The sequence below is a fragment of the Thermobia domestica genome, chromosome 17, assembly GCF_964235325.1.
Source record: "Thermobia domestica chromosome 17, izTheDome1.hap1.1, whole genome shotgun sequence".
NCBI lineage: Eukaryota > Metazoa > Arthropoda > Insecta > Zygentoma > Lepismatidae > Thermobia > Thermobia domestica.
In genome coordinates, this window is record NC_137470.1 from 10,380,104 (window position 1) to 10,407,967 (window position 27,864).

The 27,864-nt window shown below is 36.4% G+C and overlaps 1 protein-coding gene across 1 annotated transcript in view; it reads left to right on the forward strand.

Annotated features, from left to right (window-relative positions):
• The first annotated feature begins 381 nt into the window (after positions 1-381).
• Positions 382-27,864, forward strand: part of LOC145673918 (FK506-binding protein 2-like) — a 117,208-nt gene continuing 89,725 nt past the window's right edge. The window contains exon 1 of the mRNA XM_081743735.1: positions 382-967. Coding sequence (XP_081599861.1) covers positions 771-967 — 197 coding nt within the window. The 5' untranslated portion in view covers positions 382-770. The remainder of the gene's footprint in view (positions 968-27,864) is intronic.

Consider the following 27,864-nt stretch of genomic DNA (forward strand, 5'->3'; position numbering starts at 1 on the left):
GTTCAGAAGATTCTATAAATCTCCAACGATTTTACGAGTGAATGACCAAATAAAACGACCTTTTGTACAAACTTGTCTATTTTCTTAAAACTTATTTCACTGAGAGAGAGAGAGAGAGAGAGAGAGAGAGAGAGAGAGAGAGAGATTCATATTTGCGAGTTAAATTTAGAGTTTTAAGAATACAGTTAGCAACACTACTCTCCACCAATTCAGACTTTTCCTCTGCGAGCTACCCAAGTGACGTGTCAAGTAGCATCCAATCAGCGCGTGCCCTGTAGGTTCCAACGTGTATATACTGTGGTATTCTCTTCTCTAACTCCCCTCCATTTCTTCTTTCCTGTTTCATCCCGCGCCCCTTTGCCCCCGACATGTATCAGTTTGTACTTGGTAGACTGTAGCCGTTGGTAGCCTTGACTCTTCATTCGTAGTCTCACAGAGCGAGCGGGTGTATGTAGCTCTAAGTCCATTTTCTCTTGGAACCCCGACGCTGTTTTGATAACCAAAAAACATTTCAGCCTGTAATAACACATTGACTTATCTAACTTACTAAGTAATTTTTTATTTTTATATTTTATTATCGACTACATGTGCGGATCGTGAGTGTTGTGTCAGGTTAGTGAAGAAATTAAGTTTCAACACGTTTTGTTTTAAAAACAAAAGTTTTGTTCCCTTTTTATAAAAGTTTTATTTTTTTTAAAGTTGTGTGCAAATTCGCAGCCCAAATTGCTGCATAACTTCCAGGCGCATTCTGAGAAGAAATTTTTACAAACATGCAGAGTTCAGGCAATTTATTATTTGTTTTAGCTACGCTATCTGTGCTTCTTCACGTACATTCGAACACTGACAATGGTCTTAAAATGGAAACACAATATAAACCAGAGATTTGTGACGAGAAATCCAAAAGTGGAGATATGCTTACGGTGCACTATACCGGAACATTGGCGGACGGGACGAAATTCGATTCCAGGTGAGGCTTTTTCTTAATTTAATAAATTAGATATTTACTGATAAGTTATCTAAAAGTCACGTTTTTGATGTTCATCTTAGATTATGCGGAGTTAATTTTAGCGTTCTTAAAGTAGAATCAACATCAAAATAATCCATAAGGTCTTCCAAAAATTTACAAAATGTGGTGTTAAAAGCAAGCTATTCTTGCAATAGAGCTATTTTAATTGCAATATTACAAATGTTTACCTCATTTTAAATTGTAATAAAATAGTTAAAAAAATTTATTAGTTTCTAACTACTTAAAAGCACTTTCTCCAAATTTGTTTTTTTTTTTTTATGAAAAAATCTTTTTATAGAAATTTTATAGAAGCAGGTATCAAAATTAAGGTGCTGCATTTGTCAAATGTATCTTTCAATGCTGAAACTAAAATATCTAAACTTCTACTTTTTTTAAAAATTAAATCATTTTTTAAAGATTTAGAACTAGAAAAAGACAGTTATAAGTAATTCGAGAAAAATCAACAATACAGAATTTGCTTAAACCTACGACCCCGCATGCCAGAGCAGAGGGATTTTACCACTGAGCCACAATGAATTTCTGTTGATTGAAACAAGCGTTCTTGTTTCACGCTGCACAAAGAATTCCCTTTATTATTTCATTGACAAATAAATTACGACAAGTGTTTCTTTTTTTCACTTAAGGAAACGAAACTTTTCAAAGCAAATAAAGGTTATGTGAAAGGTTTCTAAAGTATGGGTTATGTTCCAGAAGCAACACGTGGTGGAAACAAACGAAGATAAAAGTTCTAAATTTAAAAACGATATCAAATTAAGATGATAAATTCTGAGATTTTGCAATGTTCTTGAGTTGCGCCGTGATTTCGATGTGAACTTGAAGAGCGTGTGCGATAATATATTTATCTAATGCGTGTACTTGAAAATTATCAGTGGTATTTTCAAAGTGGTCAATGCATCTCTGCCTCTGTGTTTGCATTTACGAATGAAGTCTTCTTCCACGCTGGCGAAACAAAGTTTTAAAAGGAATAGTGACTTCTTCTCTTGTCTTACAAACTTGAGAAATGAATGCACTGTTGCCAAATGTATCAATACACATAGAACTATCCTTTGTTAGCTGCTAAAATACTCACAAGTAAATTGATATCTAGATATCTTATTTTCCTTCAATAATTAACTCAAGTAACAAACATTACAAGTAAACGATATATATGTTAACATCTCAATCTATTTCACTCTCGAAAAAATGTCGGTAAATCACATCTCATCTCGGAAAGTTTACTGACTGAAAATGTCCTGTCTCATAGTTCTAAGGTAGTTGCAAGGGGACGAAGGTTTTTGTTTGTTTGTTTGTTTAACATATCATGTTCATGAAGTGTAAACTAACGGAATCAAAATAGTAATTAAAGAGGCAATGCTTTCGGGAAGTATTATTCAATTAGTTAATTTATTAAATCTCCAGATACAACCAGATAGGCCAATTTTCACTCGTTAGGTTAGGTTAGGAGTTAGATTCCTGGACTTTCGACATCTACGGTTATGTTAGCCCATCACGTATGGCAGATCGTCAAACATCGATCAGACTGCATGATGAATTGGGGAGGAAGGAAGCAACGTGGATCGTTTTGTTAGGTATCATCTCGGCATTTGCCTGATAAAAATGAGGAAAACACGGGAAAAAATCTCTCAAGATGTAGGGTCTGAAAAAGCTTTTTTAAAATTTTCCACCGAATATCGCCCCCGTGAATAAACCTGGGACCGCTTTCACTAAAGGTAAGAGCGTTAACAACTACGCTACTCGGAGCCACAATTCTCCCTCGTAGTTAACAACAATAATAATACTAATAGCAGAAATAACAAAGAAACCACCCTACATTCGTTTGGCGAGAGTCTTCATCCCGGCGAAATTAAAATACCGCTAATTTTACATTAATTATGTGATATCTCCAAATAGATAAAGGTAATCGAAATGTGGAACAAGAGCGCCCTAGACAATATCATTTTACATGAGAAACCGTTATCACGACTCACTTATCAGCTTTCGATTTCGAGTCATTTTGAAAATCGGCATTTATTTTCGCGTTTCTACATAGCTGAAAACGGAAAGCCCTAGGTGACTTGCGATAACGGTACCTCATGCAAAATGATATTGTCTAGGGCGCTCTTGTTCCATATTTCAATTATATTTTATCTATTTCAAGATATCACATAATTACTGTAAAATTAGCGGTTTTTTAATTTCGCCAGGAAATCCCCAATTGTGAAGCGATAACGACCACTAGGCTCGTCGTTCAGTTTGTTCTCGGCACCAAGACTATACTAGATATGAACCAACAATTTAACGTGTTACCATGTTTAAAGCATCTTTGGCACCAATATAAATCAAAGACAGGTCTCCCGTACCACAAGCGCCAAGAGCAAACTTAAACAGAGAGACAACTAAAACAAATCCTGAGAGAACTCACTAACACGACGTTTACTGCCACAAAGTCATAAAGTCTGGTATAGAACAAAGGACCTTTCACGCTAGAGGTGAACGACCTACTCACCATAAAGAACCAAATGAACAGCAGGGTCAAATAGTTTACAGAATTGTCGTAGAGGTGGCATTAATGTAAAAGTGAACGTTAACAGATATTGATGAGGGTTATATAGGCTAGAAATAATTTATAGAATTGCCCCATAGGTGGCGTTAGTGTAAAAGTAATGCATAACATATACCAATTGGGTTATAGCATAGGCTACAAATAGTTTGTGATATTCTCCCACAGGTGGCGTTAGTACATAGAGCAAAAACGGTAATAGATGGCGAGAAGCTGTTTTCTGCAATTAATTAACCGTCCCCAAGAATATATTTCATTCCTATCCTTAACTCTACACTGAAACCGGAAATGATAGAAATCCAATGCAACTTCCGGTGTCAATAATGATTTACATAAAGCAAAAACAATAAGAGATACCGAAAAATGCGTATTTGGAATCGATTTAATATTCTAAGAATACGTACCGTGTTCTCCCTTAACCCTCTATTCAAACCGAAATTAGTTGAAATCAACCACTTCCGGTTTTAATGTTGATCGCTATAAAATAAAAAATGGTAATAACCGGAAGTGGTTTTCTGCAATAAATTAGGCGTCCCAAGAATGTATTCAATCTCCACTATTATATCTATACTGAAACCGGAGATGGTAGAAATATAATACCACTTCCGGTTTCAACATAAATTAAGAAAATATCACGACATACAAACCAAGCTCCTTCTCGTGGTGTACATGTTATACTAATATTTTTTTTATGACGCAAATAGTGTTATTAAAGCCACCTGGTTAACATATGGACGTATTTATATACCTCAACGTCTATACAGTATTAGGCATACTACCCGAGTCTATAGTAATTGACATTTCATAAGGAATAATTATTTATACGAGGGGTACTCGAAAAGTTCCCGAATTTCGGTGTAACTATTTATTAATACGATATAGGAACACATTCCTTTAATCACCTTCAAAATATGCTCCTTGAGAACACACACACTTGGAAGCAACGCTGAAAGTCGTGTTTTGGTATCTTCTGAAAGTTCAGCCGTCCCATTAGTTTGGATGTCTTCTACGGTGGTAAAACGGCCCGCAGAAACAATCAAACGATCATTCCCCTCCTTTACGAATCTCCCTACTCACTGGACTTAGCACCAGCGGATTTCCGGCTTTTCCCTAAGATCAAAAAGCGCCTCAAAGGTAATCGTTTTGCCACCATAAAATACATCCTGACCAACACGACGACTGGACTTCTGAACATACCAAAAAATGGCTTTCAGTTTTTTTTTTTTTTTTTTTTTTTTTTTTTTTTTTTTTAAGCAATAACAGGAGCGGTGGAACAAGTTTTTGTGTTCTGTAGCATCCTATTTTGAAAGCGATTAAGGTTGGTTTAAAGGGACAAGTTTTGCCGATAGATGTCACTACAGTATTCGTATCTCTCTCATGTATTTTTTTTACATTTCACGAAAATTCACGTTTTCTCTTACAAATTTCAACCTAGAGACTTCAAATTTTTAGAGAAGGAACTTCATAATCTACTGAAGGCAACAATCCGTGCCGATTTTTTATTTAAAATTTTCTTCATTGTTGAAATGGCTTGATTTTTGAAATGGATATCCAACCCTTTAACAATGTAACTGTTTCAACAATGAAGAAAATTCTAAATTAAAAAAAAAAATCGGCACGGATTGTTGCCTTCGATAGGTTATGAAGTTCCTTCTCTAAAATTTTTAAATCTCTACGTTGAAATTTGTAAGAAAAATCGTGAATTTTCGTGAAAGGTAAAAAAATACATGAGAGAGATACGAAGACTGTAGTGACAGCTAGCGGCAAAACTTGTCCCTGTACACCAACCTTAAGTGAACGTGTACCTATATTGTGGTACCTTTTTTGACCGCCCCTCGCATTTCTTTTTAAAACCAAAAATATATGCGAGGCAGATGGTTATTTTCACGAGAAATCATCGGCATCTCGTCTAGAGCGTGAGAAAACTAGAAAGATCCTTATTTGGCGAGATTTTTGTCTACACAAAAACTGAATGCTAAACAAATCTCATGTGCGTGGGTTGTGAAACGAACACTCAGCAAATTTTCCACAGGATGAAAGGAAAAGGCATCATGTGCTCTGGTTTTGTGTAAATCTATCGCTGAAAGGTGCGTGTTCCCAGGCAGGTGTCCACGTGTACATTTAACAAGGTAGCACTAATACAGAATTTATACCTTCTTCTTTTTCCTTCCGTGCTTGCTTAATTTAGCTTCCCACGATTATGTTCCGAGATTAAGGTAGACGGTGATAATGACAATGAAATATTAGAGTAAAAATGTGGGAGGAAACGGTTGAACCCCGAAAGAACCAAGGTTGTTTGTCCACCGTAAAGTTGGGATTGAACTATGGACCTCATGTACCAAAGGTGAGCCCTTTACCACTTTTTAAAAATAAACCGTGAATCTTATTTCATCCCCCCTGACGTAGTCTGTTTTCAACTGTTGAAGACAGGACATGAACACAAAAATATCGAGAACACAAAGACTCTCTCGTCGGAACCCGGAACCATGTATACAAAAGACGCAGGCGTTAGCCACTAGATTATCTGGCAGGGCTATCCACTGAGCAGGGCTGGCGCTAGAAGTTTTGCCGCCCTGGACGGTACTTTCACATGCCGCCCCTTTATATTTTCTTTCTCAAATTTTGCCGCCCCTGATTATTTTCTTTTTGAAACTTTGCTGCCCTGGGTGTTGGCACGGCTCGACCCCCCTCGCGCCGGCCCTGCCACTGAGCCACCACGCGCCACACAACGTATACCATACATTTTCAAAGTATATCTATAGCCATCGACGAAGGTTGATATCCATGCCGTACATAGTGCTTTAGTCATAACTTTGGAATTAGTCAGCCATTGTTAATTCAGTTTACTTCGACGTGGATAGAGCACAATTTTAAGTATAGTATTAAAAACTGCATTTTAATTAGACAATTTGGGGTTAACTTTACAACGCCCCCCTTCAAGCAGGTATACTCACTCAGAAACGAGAAATTACACACTAATAATTTTATGAAAATGGATCAAAACTTAGTTAACCCTAAGCTAACCCGTTCCTGACCCCTACCCTACTTATTTATATCTTACTCTACTCTACCCTACCCTACTCTACTATACTTTTTAAAAGGGCCTTACTTATGGATGCGCAGCTGGAGCGTGTCTTGTAAAGTTTACCCACAATTTGTTTGTACGTTATAAATAGACAAACATACAGAAGTGTATTCAAATTTTTGCTTATGACTAAACCTCACATTTTATTTAGTAGCATAACCCTAAAAGTTCTATTCCTAATAAAAACGAACTATTTTCAAATTGTTAACATATTTCTTAAGTTTGTACAGTAATTTTAGTAGAGTACAAGCGCACACTCAGAAATTTTTATTGGGAGGGGTCTAAGATTTGGAGAAGTCCAATACAAGACACCACATCAATCTATAGTATTGAACTGGTGTATTTCTACACCCGAAACGATTGTAAGTATTTCTTAAGTACCACCACCTATATTCTGAGGACAGTGGCGTAACTAAAAGCTTGGGGGCCACCCCGCAGACAGCGTGCACTGGGGCTCCTTCCCTATATCCCACTTCACGAGTTAGGGGTCCCTTGATGGCTCCGGCCCCCCGCAATGCGGGTCTGCAGGGCCCTTATTTACGCCCCTATCTGAGGAAATATAGTAGAACTAGATTGATTTTACAAAAAAATAAAAAAAATAAATAAATAAAATGAAATCTTTAAGTTTTACGTCCCATCCCACGCTTATACCGGCTATTCTAAAGGAGACGGTGATGATGAGAAATGAATGAATTGGTGGAATGAATAAAGTTGGAGGAAACGAGAGAATCCCGAGAAAACCGACGCACACGGTATTTGTCCACGAAAGAGTCAACTCGGCGTGAGCTCAGATCGAACCAAGGATACGACGCACCAGAGGTGTAGGGATGCGCACGAGACGAGTCGAGACAGGATTTTCCTGACAAAATTCGAGTCGAGACACAGCTCTTCCAATAGAAAAATATAGATTTTTCGAGTCGAGACATCACTTTTACAGCACATTTTCGAGACGAGACAGCCACAAATCTTGTCTCGTGTGCATCCCTACGGAGGTGAACGCTCTACACTGAGCCACCGGGTGCCAAGAAAAGAAGGAGTACAGATGAAGAATGAGATCTAATCTTTATGCTAAATCAGTAATTTCTCTGCAAAGCAAGTACAGTTCTATTAAGAAAACGTATAAATGTGTCGAGTTACTAAGCTTTCGCGGTTCAGACCCGGTGTACTTCCCCTGTGGGTACGCCCCTGGTAGAGGACACGATAACTCGGCATTAGTCCTGTGAGAAGAATCTCTGGTTCGGTCCCAGACATGTGAGCTTGTGATGGGAAACATAGTGTAGAGGTTTCTCCTAAATTCTCATTCTATTAAGTATCTTGTAACTTTCACTTTTGTTAATTATCCATATTTTTTATAATACAGGACATAACCGTGGGACGTAAAACAAAAGGATAAGAATAATATGACAATGTGAGGGCAAGTAAAAATTAAAAATAAAAGTGTTGTATAGTCAAAAGTGTAACAAAAGAACTTTTAGTGTACATGCCTCCGGGTTCGATTACCTGTGTGAGTCTACATAGGGTTATCCAGGAGACGAGACGTGCAATCTACACAAATTATGGGACGAGACAGGTAGACTTTGCGAGACGAGAAATAACTTTCACATCTTTTCGAGACGGGACAGTTTGAATCTAAGGTAGTCAAGGAAAAACGAGAGATGATCGGAAAATAATGTTACAAAGCCTGGAGAGAAACGTGTATATATTATATCATACAACCAATACAGCCAGGAGACAGGGGCGGATCCAGGATCGACTTCTGGGGGGGGACGGTGGGTTGTCATACTGCTACATTTAAGGGCTCCAAACTTTGAGATGGGTTTTATTTATATATATAAAATAAGAAAGTTTCCTCTTCTGGGGAGGCGATCGCCCCGATCGCCCCCCCTGGATCCGCCCCTGCCTGGAGATAATACATACATTAGGTTATTTTTTGACATAGTCTCCATATTGGTTGAGGCACTTGGCGCATCGTGGGATGTGTTTCAAGATTCCCTCCTGGCAAAAAGCCTGTCATTTCGTGTTCCGCCATGTTGTCACGATGTCTTTTACCTCCTCGCCTAAAGCGAAGCAACGGCCAATGATCTTCAAGTGTGGGAACAGGTGGAAGTCACTTGGAGGAAGGTCCGGGCTGTAAGGAAGGTAGTCGATTATGTACAAGCGAAACTGCTTCAACAGAGTGGTGCTCCTCTGGGCTTGAACAGCGTGGTGACGTTTTCTCTACCAGCCGCAAACTTTTGACACCATTCTACGACATGCTGACGAGACATTACAGTCTCTCCGTAAACCTCTACCAGCTGCCGGAGCATATCAGCCACGGTTACTGTTTCTTCCACAGAAATCGAATAAACTGACTGGACTTCGTCGCGAGACCAGTTTCCAAACGAACCGCCATTTGTTCTTACCTACAACTAGCGCCGCGGGTGGTGGATGACTGAAACTCTGCACAGTTGCCAACTCCATGCATTAGAATTACCGCACACTCCTGATTACTCTGTAACAGGCGAAACTCCAGAATTATCGCCCTTGTAACATTAGTTTCTGATCATCCCTCGTAATTCAATTAAGACAAAACGATACATAATTTTAGGGGCTTATAGGTTACGCTGACTTAGTATTACCTAGTCGAAATTGCGCCTGTGTGGACGTTAGTGCAACCGAGTCTTTTTATCATTTTATTTTTTATCTTAAAATTTTAAGGTACATGGGTACACGTGTATTGAATGTCGTTAGAACCGAGTACCCGTGGAAATACAAAAACAAACATGATACAAGTATATTGGCGTAAATGTCTTGTCATGACCGTAAAAAATGTATTACACTAGTAAGGAAATTGAATATTACAATTTTAAAAACATATTCGTAACTATTGTTACACATCAGGTAACAGCTGAGAATAGTGGTAATGTTTCATAGTTCATAGTATCCTGAAGCAAAGTCATTCAGATTGGAATACTGTTATCCCACAGAACATGCAAGCTTAATTCAAGCCAGTATTTTACTTGCAATGGGAAGTTATGAGAAATAAAACTTTCTTTTTTTTAAAAAAAAAAAAAAAATTAATGTTACTTAATCAGAAAATTCGGTACCACAGTACATTACAAATCTAGCAATTCTCATTTTAGTTTTAATTTAACAGATTACTTAGAAGTAAATGTTTATATTATCTTTGGACAAACTGAAAAATTGTTACTGTAGCGTTTAGTGTCAGTAATATGGTTTAAACTGTGGATATTTCTTACTCACATGTTTTCCCTTGTTTTTTGCTTTCAATTTAAGCTTGCCGCAAATATTGATTGGCAAGGTTGTGGCAAGCTTGTTAGATAGTAATGTATTAAATTAATTAATTCTTTTTTTTTTAAGAAAAAGAAAAGATATGTATATTGTTATAATAAGCCTGCTGCATGAGCCATTTAAATGACCAGCATATAACAACTTGGCGATGGAATTAGCTACGAATAACTTGTTGTTAGTAGAGTTACAAAATATTATCCGTGTCAGGGGTATTCACTAGAACCAAGAATACAACTGAAGAGCTATCAGAGTTTCTAGATTTTTGAAATTCAGATTTTGCTCTGTGCAAATAAGCTATGTGTCCCTTGCAGTAGAAATGTGTGCAAGTTGGCGACCATAATTCCACAGTCCCAACTCAGAAAAATTATCAACTTCTGGGTTAGTAATAGCACATTGACTATCCTTGTTCCTGACAAAATGGCAAGTATTATTTCTGTGTGCATATTCCAAGGATTCAAATCTCAATGGGGTACTAAGCCACGAATAGAAACCCTAGTAATGTTTTGAATCCAAAGTTAATAGGTCTCGTTTCACATAGCTCCAATACTGAAAAAGGACATTAAAAAACAATGACTCAGGAGATACAAAGAAAATTAAACTAAATTAAGGAAGTAACCAAGTACTACAGGGTGGGCCAAAAATCAAGAAGTGGTTATAACTGTGAATAACTTTTTTATTTATCATTAGTTTCCATTGATATTTTACAGACTTAAAGACTAAGGATGAGAGATTGTTTATACTTATGAGTGGAATTTAATCTCAGGTAGGTGTCCGCCATTATGAGCTTCACAGATACGGGCTCTGTGTAGCGCATGATTCATGACAAAAGTCAACAGTTTGGGGGGCAGCGAAAGCCCTTACCCCATGCATGACCACATACTGCATCGTCTGAAGTGCACTGTGTGGTGTGGCTTGACGTCAGAAACGATCATTGGGGCATACTTCTTTGAAGATGTTGACGCCAGTGCAGTAACGGTGACTGGTGATCGATATCGAAACATGATTGAAACTGTTGCGCGTCTTGCAGTGGTAAACATGCATGAGGTTTGGTTTCAACAAGATGGAGCCACAGCACATACGGCAAGGGGCTCAATTGGGCTTCCGAGGACCATTTTTTGTCATCGCAACATCTCGAAAAACACTCTGCTTGATTATTTTCTTCTGTGACTATCTGAAGAACAGTGTATGTGAACAAACCACAGATAATAGTACACCTCAAGGACAATATTCGTGCAGAAATACGAGCACTCGGACCAGAAGTGTTGACCCCTGTCATGAATCATGTGCTATACACAGGGCCCCGTATATGTAACGCTCATAATGGCAAACATCTACCTGAAATTATATCCCACACATAAGTGTAAACGATCTTCCATCCTTGGTCTTTAAGTCTGTGAATAAAAATGTTATTCACAGTTACAAATCCTTCATGACTTTGGTTAACCCTGTACAAATCGATAAAGGACAGGAAAACTATAAAATATACATAAAGTTTTGATATAATATGTAAGTAAAATAAACTGTTTATCAAACATGTTTAGTGGCACAATTTTATTCATAAGTACACTTGCGTGTAAAATATATTGTAAAATACATAACATCATTGATTATATAACAAAGTAAAAAAACAATATCGTGAAACGATCATCTGTACATTTATAATTGTAATTATTCTTTTATTTCTAATATATAAAAGAAATAACAATTTCTCATTTAATTGCTGTAAGATCATAACTAATCTCTTAAAATAGCTTGATCTTATCTTGAGTTGACAACTTTGACAACTGCCATACTGCGGATGTTCGATTTCCTGTTCTCTTGTACTGTGCTTTCATAGTTTGTGATCTGTGCTAATTACTTTTCTGCGCTCTTTATTTTTTAAGAACGTGGAAAGGTATGTTTGTTCACTTTGGTTATCATAACAAATTATTCCTTGTTTTCTGAAGTGTTTCTGTCATGAATATTGGATCAGAAACAAATGTTAAAACAGTTCATGACGACTACAATAAAAAGGATATCCTGTTTAGTTTCACATAAACTTTTTTTATTTTCTATTTTAACTGCTTGCTTTCCTTAGAATAAATAGTGTTTTATTATCTTTTTAATGTATATTGTTTTAAGTCGTAAGCATACGCGAAGATTATTTAAAAAATAAAGATCTATTTTTTATCAGTCGAATTTTCAATGCTGTCATAGGTTTCGAGAATTAAATTTTGTTGAGTTTTGGAAAAGCGTAATTTTCTTTCTTTCCTACTTTTGAAAAGAATAAAATAACCTTCTATTTCTTACTTATTATACCTAAAGCCTGTGACAAACATCTTGGCATTTCAACTAAACGAATAAAAGGCAAGGTCTGACGCGACGTTGCCAAATGCTAAAGAGTGTGGCATTGGCTAAGCAGATTAACTACAGTGCGATCAGGTGGCAGAGGACAGACGTGGACGTGTACAAAATAAACGTGGCAATACCGCTGGCCTCTCATTTGCTAGCAGCATTTAAAGGGAACCTGGAGCGCCACCTTCAAATGCCAAGATATTTGTCACGCCGTTTAGTTTCGCCGTATTCATTATAAGTGTACTACTGTTAGAAATAAATGTGTCACCAGTGGCGTATCTAGAAGTTCATCAAGAGGGGTTCAAGTACTCAATCCCATATATTTTAGAATAAGCGTGATTTTTGAGTGAAGACCTATATATGATAGCAAATTATTATTTTCTGTACGTAATATCTTGACCAAGAGAAGCGTTAGCGTTAACATAAAAGCCTCGCTTGTGTACGCCACTGTGTTTCAGCATTAGTAGAAAACAAATATCATTTAATATAACGGTGTATTATTTTTACGTGTACACAATGAATGTAAACAATGGTGCTATTAAGCCGGTTCGCTAGAACCGGTTGTAAAAATCTTTCGAGTTCGCAGAACCGTTTGTTATACTCAGACAAGACAGGAAATTTTATCTATATATACCCAGGAACAGTAAATTTTATTTTAGCTATCTTTGTTTTTAGAAATTCTTACAGCTACAGTATTAAACATATGATCTCCCAGAACAAGGTTGTAATTATCTATTTCTTAATCTCAAATGCTCAGATATCAAGAAAAAGAACAGGGGTCATATGTGTGAAGTGGTGAGGGTTATTTATATTTGAAACGCATACATACCATTATCAACAATTGTTGATCCATTGCTGGATTAAGGTCTTGCCGATACTTTTTAACAACCATCTATCTAGGATAATTCGTTTCCAAGATATTCCCGGTGCTATCTAATTTCGTCACATCACCTAGGATGCTGTATAGGTCAGTACTTGTCAACTTTTGGTAGCGAGTGAAAAATTTGCTTTTGTCTACCTTTTACGGTTTGTTTCCTAAGAGAGTTATATCTATTCATCTACCTATCAATCTAGTATACATATACAGAACTGGTTGTTAAAAAAATTAAAATAACACCGCTGTATCTATGTAAGCATTCTGTTGCAACGGAATAAAGTTATTATTTGTTACTAACACGAGAAAATACTTTTATTCCATAAGAATTTTTGGTTTACTCCATTTTATATATATATATAAAAAACACACACACATCAGAACTTACAGTTAATCGTGTAATTTTGTCTACCTCAATGTGATATACCGTCTATGTCAACTTCGCACAACATTACGGTTAAGTAAAAGTAAAAGTTTTACAATTAATCACAACTTTTTCGTTGTATCTCATTAATTATACAATGCTGCCATGTTAATGAAAAAATCTTTCAGTTTAACGTCCCACGGTTATGTACTTTCGGTTAAGGGAGACGGATGATTAAGGAAAGTGACTGATGTTGGAAAATCCATAGAATGAGAATGAGGGAGGAAACTGGAGTACCCCGAGAAAATCCACAGACACGATGTTGTCCACCACAAACTTTGGCAGGGATCGAACCAGGGACCCCATACGCCAGAGGTAAGCGACCTACACTGAGCCACAGTGTCCCCTGTCATGTTAATGAGATAACAGAAAGATTGTTGTGGGTGTGCTTTACTATCAAATTTGTGTTAATAGTCGGTACCATACAGCAAGAATTGTTAGGGTTACAATTTTTATTATTTTCAAAAACTACGCACGAGGATTCACACCTACCCAAATCATTTTGTTCAGTCCAGTGGAATTTATCGATTTGTATATATGACATCTTCGAAATTTCTTCGTTACTTGCTGATAATATTGTAGAGTTATATACCGTAGTTTGTCTGGGAATGTAATAACAAGCTTACTGCTTTACGAAAAGTATTCGAGACAAACTACACGGTGTCCCAAAAGTAGGTATACACCCCTGCATTGATCAAGTTTAACATTCTAGTTTATGGGTTTTAAAGAACAAATAATAAAGAAACTAAGTCTACCTGATGGATAAAATAAGAAATGATATAAAATGTAATTAGCTGATCAGTACGCTACTGTACTTTTGGGCCACCCTGTATATAATTTTTTTAGAGATATTGGCATTTTGTCTGAGATTTTCCTAGAACCAGGTTCAAGCCCATTTACTAGCGTATTTATAGCTAGATGGAGCACGAATCAAGTAAAACAAATGCTGAGCTCCTTTTGTTACCCATATTGTGAACCCTGGGTCAAAAATGATCTCTTAAGTTTTACTTTTTTCTTATTTTTATAATGCACGTAAATTATTCTTCATATCTATAGAATTCATCTGTATGGTCTATTGTATGGTTCAAAAACATGGACATTATCCAAAAATTATGAAAAACTACTGAAAAGCTTTCGAAATGTGGGTGTGGAGAAGAATGCGAGAATTAGCTGAGTCAAGCGGAAAACGAATGAAAGGGTGTTCCAAATTTTGGGGGAGAAGAGAACAGTTTTAGTTATTATTGAGAAAAGGAAGATAAGCTGATTGGGACATTGGTCAAGAAGAAACGTGTATCATGTGGGACGTGCTAGAGTTTATGGTGGCAGGAAATAGAGGGAGGGGACGAAGGAGACTACAATTAATAGATATCAAAACATAAAAAAATGTATGTGAAGACGAAGAGGTTAGCGGTAGACCGTGGAGCATGGAAGCTTCTTAGTTGCGGCAAGTGTCCGGCCAATAATGGTAGAATATTTATGATGGTGAGGATGATTCTGGTCTATTTGACAACTATCAGTTTTTAGCTCTCTCTTCCTTACAATGTCACTGCGGAGTGAAGGGGCGCTTTTGTTAACGGAAATAGAAAACATAAAACTAAAAAAGTTAAGGGCAGATACGGATTAAAAGTCTATTTAAAAACTTAAAATTATAAAATTACGGAACTGTAAATGATTGCCAAGGCTATATTTAAGAATTAAGCTTCGTGAGTTTGGTATTTATACCCTTATTAAACGTTTAGTTGAAATGAAACGTTATGTTAGTGATCAATTCGTTTTGATTCGTCATTGTTTTAGTGCAAGAAATTGGCTTGGTTTGCTACATTTAGTAAAAGAAATAACAGGGAACATACGACACTTGAAAACTGATCGCTAATGCATGCGCGTCACATCTTTCTCATGCGTTGGTATGTGAGATTCTATTCGTGATCTTCAGTAAAGAATTTTATAGAACGATGTTGCGCACAATGTTTGAATCGTTTTCTTGTGCATTTTGTTTCATGTTGCATTATGTTGAATTCTTCGCCTTCACAATCGACGGAAGTCTACTTATAGCGTTCCGTACATTTATTTTTTTTCTCTCAGACAGTGAGATCGGTTTAAAATATTTGCGTTTATATGTAGCTTCCAAGGGATAAATAAATTTAGTATGTTTCCTTATTATAGTGAAACCCAACCAGCACATAAACATTTGGGTTGCATACGGATAAGGGTGATCTAATCGAGGAGCACAATGACCTCCTGAATAGGATTTGATACAAGAGTTAGTTGGATGATGTGTTGTCAGCATTTATGAAAACTGAAGTTTCCTGTCTATTTAATAATTAATAATTGATAATATTTAATAATTGCTTCATAATTGATGCTTAATCAACACCCTCATTGTCCTCTCATTTCCGTCTCAAAAATAAAAAAAGAACTGTCACGGTCATTTATGATTCTCCAAAGACACACATTTTTTTTCAGAGTTGCCAGGTATATGGTGAATGCCATGTTTCTTCGGAATCTTTCATTAAAAAAAACTGGCCACTCTGTACAAACATAGTTATGTTCAGAAAGCATTTGCGTGGTCATCCTTCTTCGTATGCAACCCATACAAGTTAGGTGGGGTAGGTGGGTTAGTTGGGTAAGTTACGAGTGTTAGGTGGGTTTCTGTAAAATAAGGGTGATGCTCCCTATTTATTGTAAACGTGAGCGAAGTACTGAGAACTAATGAGGAATCCTTTCTTACTTAACCACTACAGATAAAGACTCTGTTCCTAGAAACACACTGTAAAAAGAAACGTTAGTTTTCAGAACTTATGTATGATGTTTCTGATGATATGCTATATGGAAGTGGGAGTTGATAACTAACACACTAAAGTTTCTTGAAAATATAATACTACCGACTGACGCTATACGAGACATGGATCTTATAGCTTCAGGTGGACCCGAACTGCCTGAGTTTTTACAGCGAATCGAACCCGAGTCTCATACTCCAAAGCTGTGTACGCTAACCAAATAGCTAGAGGGAGCTCACGTGGAACTTTCAAAGTCTTCGGGGAAATGACCTCCGAGTAGGCCAAGAAGACAAAAAGTTACATTGTAAGGAAGAAAAGGTCATTGTTAACTAGCAAGGTTAATATTGGACTTAAGAAGTTGGTCAAGTGCTATATACGGAGTATTGGACTGTATGGTTCAGAGATTTGGACATTACAAAAGTTAGAGAAGAAATATTGAGAGAGTTTCGAAATGTAGGTTGGAGGAAGATGGTGAAGATAAATGGACAGAAAGAGTAGCAAACGAAGACATTTTAAAACGGATAGGTGAGAAGAGGAAGCTTCTAGGCACCATCCTTCGTAGGAAGGCCAATTAGATTGGACACATCTTGCGAAGAAATTGTCTTCTTCATACCGCCATAGAAGGAAAGATGGAAGAAAAGCGACGAATAGGGAGAAGAACACAAGTGATCGATGATTTGAAAATAGAAGAAAATATTGGGAGTTAAAAGAGGAAGCTGAAGATCGAAAAAACGTGGAAGAAAAATTTCCAGGCATAAATAAAAAAAAAAAAAAAACTCAGTTCCAGGATCTGCCGAAAGCAGAATACTTTAATAATAATAATAATAATAATAATAATAATAATAATAATAATAATAATAATAATAATAATAATAATAATAATAATAATAATAATTCGGTTTGAATAGGATCAGCCGTAAATATAATTCAATGGAGAACTTTTCTCTCAGCGGCAATGAACTTTCGGATTTTTTAATTCAAAGTGATAAAAACATTAACTTATATATATACACAAGGAATATAATTTCGTCAGATGTCAAAACAATTATGACAATGACGAAGATCATATTTACATTTGTATGTAAATAGTATAACATATGATGAAACAAAACACGTGAAGAAAAGATGTTGTGTTGACCTTTAAAACATAATGTTCCTAGAAAAATTACACGTACTAATTCTATGGTGAAAACTTGAAAACGTGAAAGCGTCAGCTTTAAGAGAACGCGTTTTCTTCTGGTGATACATTATGTTAAGGTCACTGGTGCTAGTGTTGCAAATTAACGAGACACGTTTCATGGTTTCAGTAGGAAAGGAATCTGAAGTGGAGAATTCTGACATTTAGATGCTCGACAAAGTATACAGTACATCCTTACAATCGTAGTTGGAAGTGGAGAAAATCAGGCCAACAAATTAGTACTTTTTTTCTCATTTATTACATTTAAATAAGAGTTTTGTTGATTTGTTTGTTAGTTTACTATGCTATGTGTTGTCTAGAAACCTAGAGCAAACAAACAGAGAACAAACAAGAACCTGAGATCTTCAAGTAGTAAAAGTTAGAAGATTTGTTATATTGAAGTACAAGTATTTCTTTGAGCAACGGAAATATTTAGAACAGTCAAAACACGAGAGATAACCAAGAGATAATGATATTTCTTTCTCACTTTTGTTGGAATTCTCAGTTTCAGAATTCCGAAACAATAAACTAGCATATCTATTTGATATGGTTTCAGAATTTCAAAGCACTAAGCTATGATATTTTATGATATGGTTTCAAAATTCCAAAGCAATAAAGTATGATATTTTCTCATATGGTTTCAGAATTCCAATACGATAAAGTATTATATTTCCTTATATGGTTTCAGAATTCCAATACAATAAAGTATGATATTTCCTTATATGGTTTCAGAATAAACTGCAATATTATCTGATTTGGACTCAGAATTCCAAAGCAATAAGCTATGATATTTTCTGATATGGTTTCAGAATTCCATAGCAAAACTGACATTTTCTGACATGGTTTCAGAATTAGAAACCAATAAAGTACTGCAGTTAAAAAAAAAACTATACTGTGGTATAAATCATTCTCCTTGAAAAATCTACGAGGAGTAGTTTATTTTTGGGCATAACTTATTTTCGGAAAATTTTCTCTAAAACAGCTCAGGTGTTTTTCTTCATATTCCATAACTTGATAATATGGCATAACTAATTTGTTCCGAAAAAATATACGAGGGGTAGCTTATTCTTTTTATTAGATTTCCTTAAAAAAGACTAGCCACGGGGTTTTATTCATATTTCATAAACAACTCTATAATATTGCATAAATTACTACTTACGAAGATATCCACAGAAGATAATTTACTCCTGGGATAAATTTTCTTTGGGTGAAGTTTTCCGAAAACACTAGATAATTTTCTTCGTATTTAACAAACAAACAAACAAAAAGTTTCATTAATAATAACTGCAGCATAACATGATTTAGTTTAAGGTATTGGAGCAAGAAAGTTTAGTGTAGTGTCCTGTACCTTAGTTATTCTTTTAAGTAGACAGACATTTTCAACGAACTTAGGAAGTTCGTTACTGGATTCTCTATGTCTGTCTGTCTGTCTGCCTGTCTGTTATTTGCGATTTTTTCAGTTTTTGAACCCTGCATTCGATAGAGCATCAAAAACTACCTGAGAAAGTGATTAAACTTTACGCGTTACCCTTACCGTTCCCGAGATATGGCCAAAAAGTTCCGATTTCTGGAGGTATAAAGAGCCATATATCAGAAACCATAACTCATAGAGAGATTATATTAGTGTTGATCAATACCCAAGAGGATGGTGACCATTTTGGTATCAAATACTACCCGGTGGCCACTGGCCAACTGGCCACCCAAAAAGTTCGAATTTCGGGAGATTTAAGGAGCCATATCTCGAGAACTGTAAGTAATAGAGAGGTGATATTTTGCGATTTTTTTTTTCCAAAAACAGAAAAAGGTGCAGATAAAAAGATTTAATTTTATCTAGGAACAATCACAGTTATCCTTCTTGCTCCATCTCTCCATTTTTTTTTAATTCGTTCTGGCAATGCTCTTGGAGCATTCTAAACTGGTAAATCCTGCAAACCTCAGATAGCCCTTCATAAGGGACATAAGTTTCGTTAATTCGCGATATTCACTTCCACTACTTTTGCCAGTTCACCTCTTGTGGAAATCCAAAAGTTTCGTTATGTCGCGGGAACAATACTTAATGTGGGGCTCCTCCTGTGAGATGTTTTTACACTGTTTTGTAGAATAATCGTACTTATACTTTACTTGTGCTAAAAAGAAACTTTTGTTCACAAAACACAAGCTAAATCAGAGAAACCCATCTTGTCCAAAGATCGATTTTCATTTTATGATTTAAATTGCGTCAGCAAGATCAAATCTAGCGATTTGAAGAGAAATCTGACGTGTGTGGTGTATTGAAAGTATCCATAATGGGTACAAAAATGTCAGAAACCAAGATAAGATCGAACGGTCCAGGACATGAAACTTTTTTTTTAATTGTACCAAAAATAGACTTCCATGGACAAGTCGGGTTATTCAAATGACTGATTCAATTAGACACACACATATATTCGTGGAACGCATACTGTATTCTCTGATCAAAGGTCATTTTATCAATTACGTGACAGCTATCAACAGTGGACAGTGGACTTAGAAAGTATTGACAATCCATGTCAAAACATACATCGACATGTTGCAGGATAGATTGCAACCCTCTGAAAAGGGGAAACATCTCGGAATCTGGCGCTAATCATAAATGACGAAGGAATCATGTCAATGGACAAAGATGGCCACCCGCTAGAGAAATTCAAACTCTCCCGAAGTCCAGACAATTTCCGGACATGGGTTTATTTGGTTTGAATTCAGTTTAGCATCCCTTTGAGCAGCGAGGCTGCATGAGACATGGACCTAGAGCGTAAAGTGGAATCCGAACCACGTGACCTCCCACCGAGAATCAAAGCCGGGTCTCCCTCGCCAAAATTGTGAGCGACAACCGCTTAGCCACGCAGGAGCTCGGGACATGGGATCTATAGAAAATATTTGGAATGTCCTACAAATAAAATTACATGAACGGCGAAATGAACTAGAAAATTAACACTAGTTAATTGGGGAACTCTGCGACAAATTCTACCAATGGCATCATTAACTTACTGGTTATCATGCCACGTAGTAAAGAAGCTTGAAGTTTTGTCAAGCCAAAAGAGGTTCAACCAAACATTAACTCCAGAAACAGGAGTGGTTCATTCAATGTGGCAAAGCCAAAAGAGGTTCAACCAAACATTAACTCCAGAAATAGGAGTGGTTCATTCAATGTGGCAAAGCCAAAAGAGGTTCAACCAAACATTAACTCCAGAAACAGGAGTGGTTCATTCAATGTGGCAAAGCCAAAAGAGGTTCAACCAAACATTAACTCCAGAAATAGGAGTGGTTCATTCAATGTGGCAAAGCCAAAAGAGGTTCAACCAAACATTAACTCCAGAAACAGGAGTGGTTCATTCAATGTGGCAAAGCCAAAAGAGGTTCAAGCAAACATTAACTCCAGAAACAGGAGTGGTTCATTCAATGTGGCAAAGCCAAAAGAGGTTCAACCAAACATTGACTCCAGAAACAGGAGTGGTTCATTCAATGTGGCAACAACTACAGTCTGTTTTAGGTTATCTATCTACATATGGCAGAGTAGTGAATATATTTCAGTAGATGGCATCACTGTTTGGTGCTACTTAGCCTGCAGTTCTTGTCAGACCGAGTCCTCTGTCACAAAATAATTTCTTCGTTCACTTCGTGTTGCTTCAGATGTCCTATTATAGTTTCTAAATCAGATTTCGCTTACAAAAAAGAGGGGAAATATATATACACACACAAAGGTTATTAAGCGGGGATCGGAGTGTTTCATCACATAAGCTGTCAGTCCTCATATGCTGTTCCTTTGCTGTCCTGCACACAACTGAATACACACACTAACTATATACAGACAACCACTCCGACTTTCATCAATCAATTTCCTTGTTTCACAGCAGGCTATTAAATATTAGTGCTAATAATCCATTTAGTTCCCACGGCTTCATAAGATTAAGAGGACAAAATACCCTCAGAGATCCGGACTATGTCTCAATCCTTTGATCTATAACACACAATGCAATTTTAAATTCTCGCATCTGTCAGTTCCCAAGTGAACGGTCATATGTAGGACTAGTCAACTTTTCTTCCGTCGGAAGAAAAAAAAAGAAAAAAACGTGAATGTTCTCCAAGCGATATTGACTCCGATCCATTTGTGAGAGACATTCGGAAATTTTTGCTTTTGTTTTTCTTAGTTATTTTTTTTTTCTTTCAGAGATCTCTTGCTACAATTTTCACTAGCGCTTTTATTATATTAGCTTATTTAACAGAAAATATTTACTAATGAAACAAATTGCTTCATAAAATGTAATTTTTGGATCAAAAGATCCAATATATTACAATCAAAAATTTTCTTGTAGGACTCATATCTGGAGAACTACATATCGTGTAGCCAAACTCAAACTATCACTTAACTCAGTATGATGTGCTTATTACGTTTAAAAAAAAAAAAAAAAAAAAACGAAAACTCGATTTAGGGGCCCTTTAAAAATTTTGGACCCCTGATCCAAAAATGCATGAAAAATCCAATATATTTCAATCAAAAATTTCCCTGTACGGCTTATAACTCAAATTATCACTTAACTCAGTATGAAGTGCTTATTCCGTGAAAAAATACGAAAACTCGATTTAGGGGCCGTTCAAACATTTTGGATCCCTGATCCAAACATGCATAAAAAATCCAAAATATTTCAATCAAAAATTTTCTTGTACGCCTTATATCTGGAGAAATACATACAGTGTAGAAATTCGATGGGAAGGGGAGGGGAAGTAGGGTGGTGATTACTATATTAAAATGTCCACATGTCGAAATTTCTAAATTTTAAAGACGTGGAAATTGGTATATTTACTTCTCATTTAAAATAATTAGACAATTCTTTCAGCGTTTTTTTTTCTTTTTTAATATTTAACCTAGAAGGGAAGAAAAGAGTTGAGAAGGGGAAAAAAAGCAGTCGGGATTACAACTATTATAATAAAGACCCGTAGCTCGATACCTCTTAAGTTAGAGATATCAAATTTGGAATTTGGACTTCTCATTTAGTAATGACTACCAGAATGCCCGTGCTTCGCACGGGGAGAATAGTTTTATTTTGGATATAAAGAACACCAAAGATGTCATCAATCAACTAGGGGACCCCAAAACTATGAATTTGACACCAGTATGGGCCATTTTCGATCTACATCTCCCTCTCCTCCTCCTCCAAGTTGCGGGGCTGAATTTAGATTTAAACGCCATCAGAAGTATCACTGTTCATTTCAGCGACCCCAAAAGGTATAGAATCGACACTAATATAGGCCATTTTCGATCATGTTTATGTATCTCCCCTTTCTGCCTCTCTCATGATGCACCATCAAAGTGAAACAACAAAAACATCCCAGGCCCAAACCTTATCTGTGTTGGAAATTTGATTGAGATCAATTGGGTGGGTCAGGAGTTATAAAGTTACGAACACAGTGACTTATATATAGTGTGTTAATGAACTATACCGACAAACTGTAAGAGGTGATTCCTTACTTCAAAATAAGAGAAAATGTTCATATGGACCTGCAGGGAAAAGTGCATAGTTTCAGAGCTAGGTCTGCCTAAAATCGTAATATATATCAAGAGGCATTATTTCGCATTCGAGAAACTGTGCATGATGGTCATTATCAGCGTAAAGGAAGCCACGCATACGCAATACAAAAATGCATATTTCATTAATGTTCAGTTTGTATACGAATTATTTCCTGCAGGGTGAAATTCCCAGTCATGCCATTAACCGAATTTTGAGATATGCTCTGACTTTATGATTGGTCCAAAATAGGCAATCGATAAGCCTTGATAACAGTGAACATGGAGTCTTTTGGTGCGATGTCCGAAGTGTTAAGGATCGTCAGCAGCACGGTCTCTCGTACTCGGGAAAACACATGGAGCGATGTTTTTGTTTCACGCTTATAAGTGAACAAAACGTGACGAAATACATTGCATCACACGTTATTCCGAACACAAAAATCATGGAGCTGCCGGCTTCTAACACTTCCGACTTCCCTCCAAAGCATTGGATGTCCATTGTTGTCAAGACTTACTTCTTGCCTGCTTTGGGCCCACCTTGAAATCAGGGTATATCTGAAAACTCTATTGAGACCATATATGGTAATATCACCCTTCAGGAAATAGCCTGCACACCTATTGAAAATTGACGAAATATACACTTTTGGATTGTGTATGCGTGGCTTCCTGTACGCTGATAAGATCCAGCATCCAAAGTTTCTTAAATTCAAAATAGGGCCTGTTGAAATTTGGCTTTTTCGCGAATTTGGACAGCCCTAGTCTGAAACTACGCACTTTTCGTCATAGGTCCAAATGAACTTTTTCTCTTATATTGACGTGATTAATCAGCTCTTACAGTTTGTCGGTATATTTCGTTAACACCATATATATATATATATATATATATATATATATATATATATATATATATATATATATATATGATAGATAGATAGATAAGACAATTATTTCAGTTTTTTAGAAAAGGTGCAGGTTGTAATTATTATAATTAGATATGCACATCTGAAAATCCCTTAGCGTTAGAGAACGAAATTTCGTGTTTGAACCCTTGATTTATAATAATTGTACATGTGTTTCATTTTTTTATTTGTCCTACAAGAGAAGAAAAAAAAAAGTGATAATTAAAAGGTATGCAGTTGGAAATATTACATGACTCCATGGCCTATGGAACCCGGAGGATCAATGCGGCGTTCAGAAAAGCTCTCCATTGACTTCTGCCCTTTGCCAACTGGGTACAGTTTCTACTTTGTATTCTTATTTCATCGAGATCCATCTTAATGTTGTCCTCCCATTTGCGCCTAGGTCTTCCTAATGGTCGTTTTCCGATTGGACTTCCAGTTAAAACTTTGAAGGCGTTCCTACTTTCTTCCATTCTAGCTACATGACCTGCCCACTTGAGCCTTCTAGACTTGATCACCCTAAAAATGTTTGGTAAACCGTATAAATTATGCAGTTCCTCGTTATGAAGTTTTCCCGTTCGTCTTGGGTCCGAATATTCGTGTCAGGACTTTATTCTCAAATGCTTTCAGTCTACTTTCTTCGCTAAGAGTAAGTGACCATGTTTCGCAACCATATAGGATACCAGTCATGATTATCGTTTTATATATTTTAAGCTTCAAACCACCATGTGCGTGGGTTTTTCGGGGTTCTCCGGTTTCTTCATTCCACCATCTCCTCCATTTCTTATCATCACCGTCTCCTTTAACTTTGCAGGCGTAAATGTGGGACGTAAAACTTAAAAATTTTGTTTTAACTTGAAACTCCTCGACATAATTCGCGACGACAAAGGATTTTGAACTGAATAACAATACGAATTCCCTTGTTTTAGTCAACACGTAATGTCTTTGTGAATATGATTTTCGTATGTTAATATTGATCCTAAATAACCAGGAACAATATGCTGAAGTGGTGATATTAGATGTATTAGTTTTTTGCAACATTGACTTCAAAGAATATTTCGTAGAAGCAAAACCACGAATATTTGTTATTTTAATATAGTTATGTTTATATGGAACAGTAGAATTAAAATACTGTGTTTGACGACAGCTATCGTCATATACACGTATTTCTCTCTGGTAACAGTTTTTACTACATCTTTCAGATGTGGGTTGTCTATTGATAAGGATTAATTAAAAGGTGCAGGGACAGGTGGTTTCTTAATAACAGTGAATTTGTACAGTTGTTTTTTTATGAGGGTCGTGGGAAATCTGACTGGACAAATATATAGAACCTCATTAAATTACTTGTTCTCTATTTCTGCACTGAGAGATTTTATTGGAAGTATTACAGACATGGGCGTCTCTGGCGGGGGGGGGGGCGGGGGGGACGCGTCCCCCCCAATATTTTGAAGTGACATGATCTAAAATTCCGCTGAGATACTAGTAGTTAGATCATTTCCTTTGATGTCCCCCCCAAATTTTACATGCCAGAGACGCCGATGATTACAGATATCTAAAAGATAAGTAAATTATATCTTAGAGTGGTCCTTAGTTTACTACTTGCAATTTTTTATTTTTATTTTTTAATTTTAAATCCCACCTCCCTAAAATGGTTCTATCAGGCCAAAGTAATTCTCGAAGAAAATTAGCTCAATTTAATAAAATACGGCGTGATCAAAAAATACGGTGAATAATTTTATTAGAAATAAAATTATAAACTTACATAGAATTTGATTTAATCTCCTTCAAAGTGTTGTCATTTTCTAGTAATGCACTTATCCCAACGTTGAATCCATGACTGGAAGCATTTGTGGAAGGTTTCTTTTGGAAGTGTGTTCAGCTGCTCTGTCGTGACCCTCTCAGTGTCAAAACTTTTTCCTTTAAGGTTAGTGTAAAGGGACAAGTTTTGCCGATAGATGTCACTACAGTCTTCGTATCTCTTCCATGTATTTTTTACCATTCACGAAAATTTACAAATTTCAACCTAGAGACTTCAATTTTGTAGAGATGGAACTTCATAACCTATTAAAGGGAACAATCCGTGTCGATTTTTTATTTAGAATTTTCTTTATTGTTGAAACAGTTCCATTGTTAAAGATTTGGATATCTATTTCAACAATCAAGCCATTTCATCAATGAACAAAATTCTAAATCAAAAATCGGCACGGATTATTGCCTTCGATAGATCATGAAGTTCCTTTTCTAAAAATTTGAAGTCAGTAGGTTAAAATTTGTAAGAGAAATAGTGAATTTTCCTGAAAGGTAAAAAAAAAAAAAATATATATACATGGAAGAGATACGAAGACTGTAGTGCCATCTATTGGCAAAATTTGTCCCTTTAAACCAACCTTAAGCACTGTTTTAATTTTCAGGCAGAGCCAGCAGTCACATGGTGTTATATCTGGAGAGTACAGCGAATGTAATCAACAGGGATATTTTTCGGTCAAAAATTGATACAAGATATGACACGGCGCGTTTTCGTGGTCAAGAAGGAAGCCATCTGCCCATTTAATCGACGGTTAAAATGCTTTTCACTGAGCCATACGAGATGTTTAGTTCTTCAGAAATATTTCTAATAGTCATTTGCCTGTTTGAACATATCATTTGTGACACTTTTTGCACATTTTCAACTGTTTTTGACGTCGAAGGACGTCTCGATCGTTGCTCGCTTTCAACCGACACCTTGCTGCTTCTGAATAGCTAATACCACTTGCAAACAGTCTTTAATGCTTTTGCTCCATTGTCATACACTGATTTAGACATTTTGTGAGTTTCTTTGGCACTTTTGGCAGCTTAGAACAAAGCTTAATGTTGGCGCACAACAGACACTCTTAACACGTCCTCACTCTTCTGTCTCTGGAAGCTAACTAACATGTTACAACTCGTTCAAACTCGCCACTGATTGAACCAAAGGATTTATGCTACCGGGCTTGCTAGTTGATATGGCTACAACATCGATAGATGGCACTGTGCAGCTACATTTACTGTACATTTTCATCATATTTTGTAAAATTCCAGCCCAAGTGACCTCATGTTTCAAATGCATTTACAATATACAAAATATCTAATAGATGCCTTGTAAGTTTAGAAGGATTAATTGCTAGTTAATAAACATATATTATGAAGATAACAGCTACTAAATGCAGGAAATAACGTCAGACGTGTAAACTCACAAAGCGCCATTGCCTTATATTGTATATTGTAAATCCGTTCAAAACTTAAGGTTTCTTGGGGCAACATTTATCATTATTGAATTAAGCTAATTTTGGTCGTGGATTAGTTTGGCATGATATGGAAACATTTTAGATGATGAGATTAAAAACCGACCCCAAGTGAGCTTTGTGGGGTACAAACATCGTCTGTGTGGGTTTTCTTTGGATTCTCCCGTTTCCTCCCACTTTCTTCATTTCACCATTTTATTCAGTTCTCATCATCATCGTCTCCTTCAGCCCATACAGCACAACCGTGGGACGTGAAACTTAAACATTTAATTTCATTTCATGAGATTAAAAAAAAAAAAAAAAAAACCTCGGTAGTCGAAAAATAAAGGGTGATATACATTATTATGTATATCAAACCAAACACAACAACACACTGAGCAAGGCTATATGATAAAGATATATAAATAAATAATCACGTAACAGTTTCAACACAATAACTGTATCTTCATCAGACTTCCACTCCTTCTGGCTTCTTGGGAGTTGGTCATCTCGTATATACCTTCCGGAGATCAACTTTTAATTAGGCTCTGCCTCTTCATTAAAATGTAACACTTACAAGGATGATGTAAGATTGAAAAGGGACAACAATGCAAATATACGAGGGTGGATTGGAAAGTTACCTGCCTGACCTATAAAATTAGAAAATAAGTTGTTTT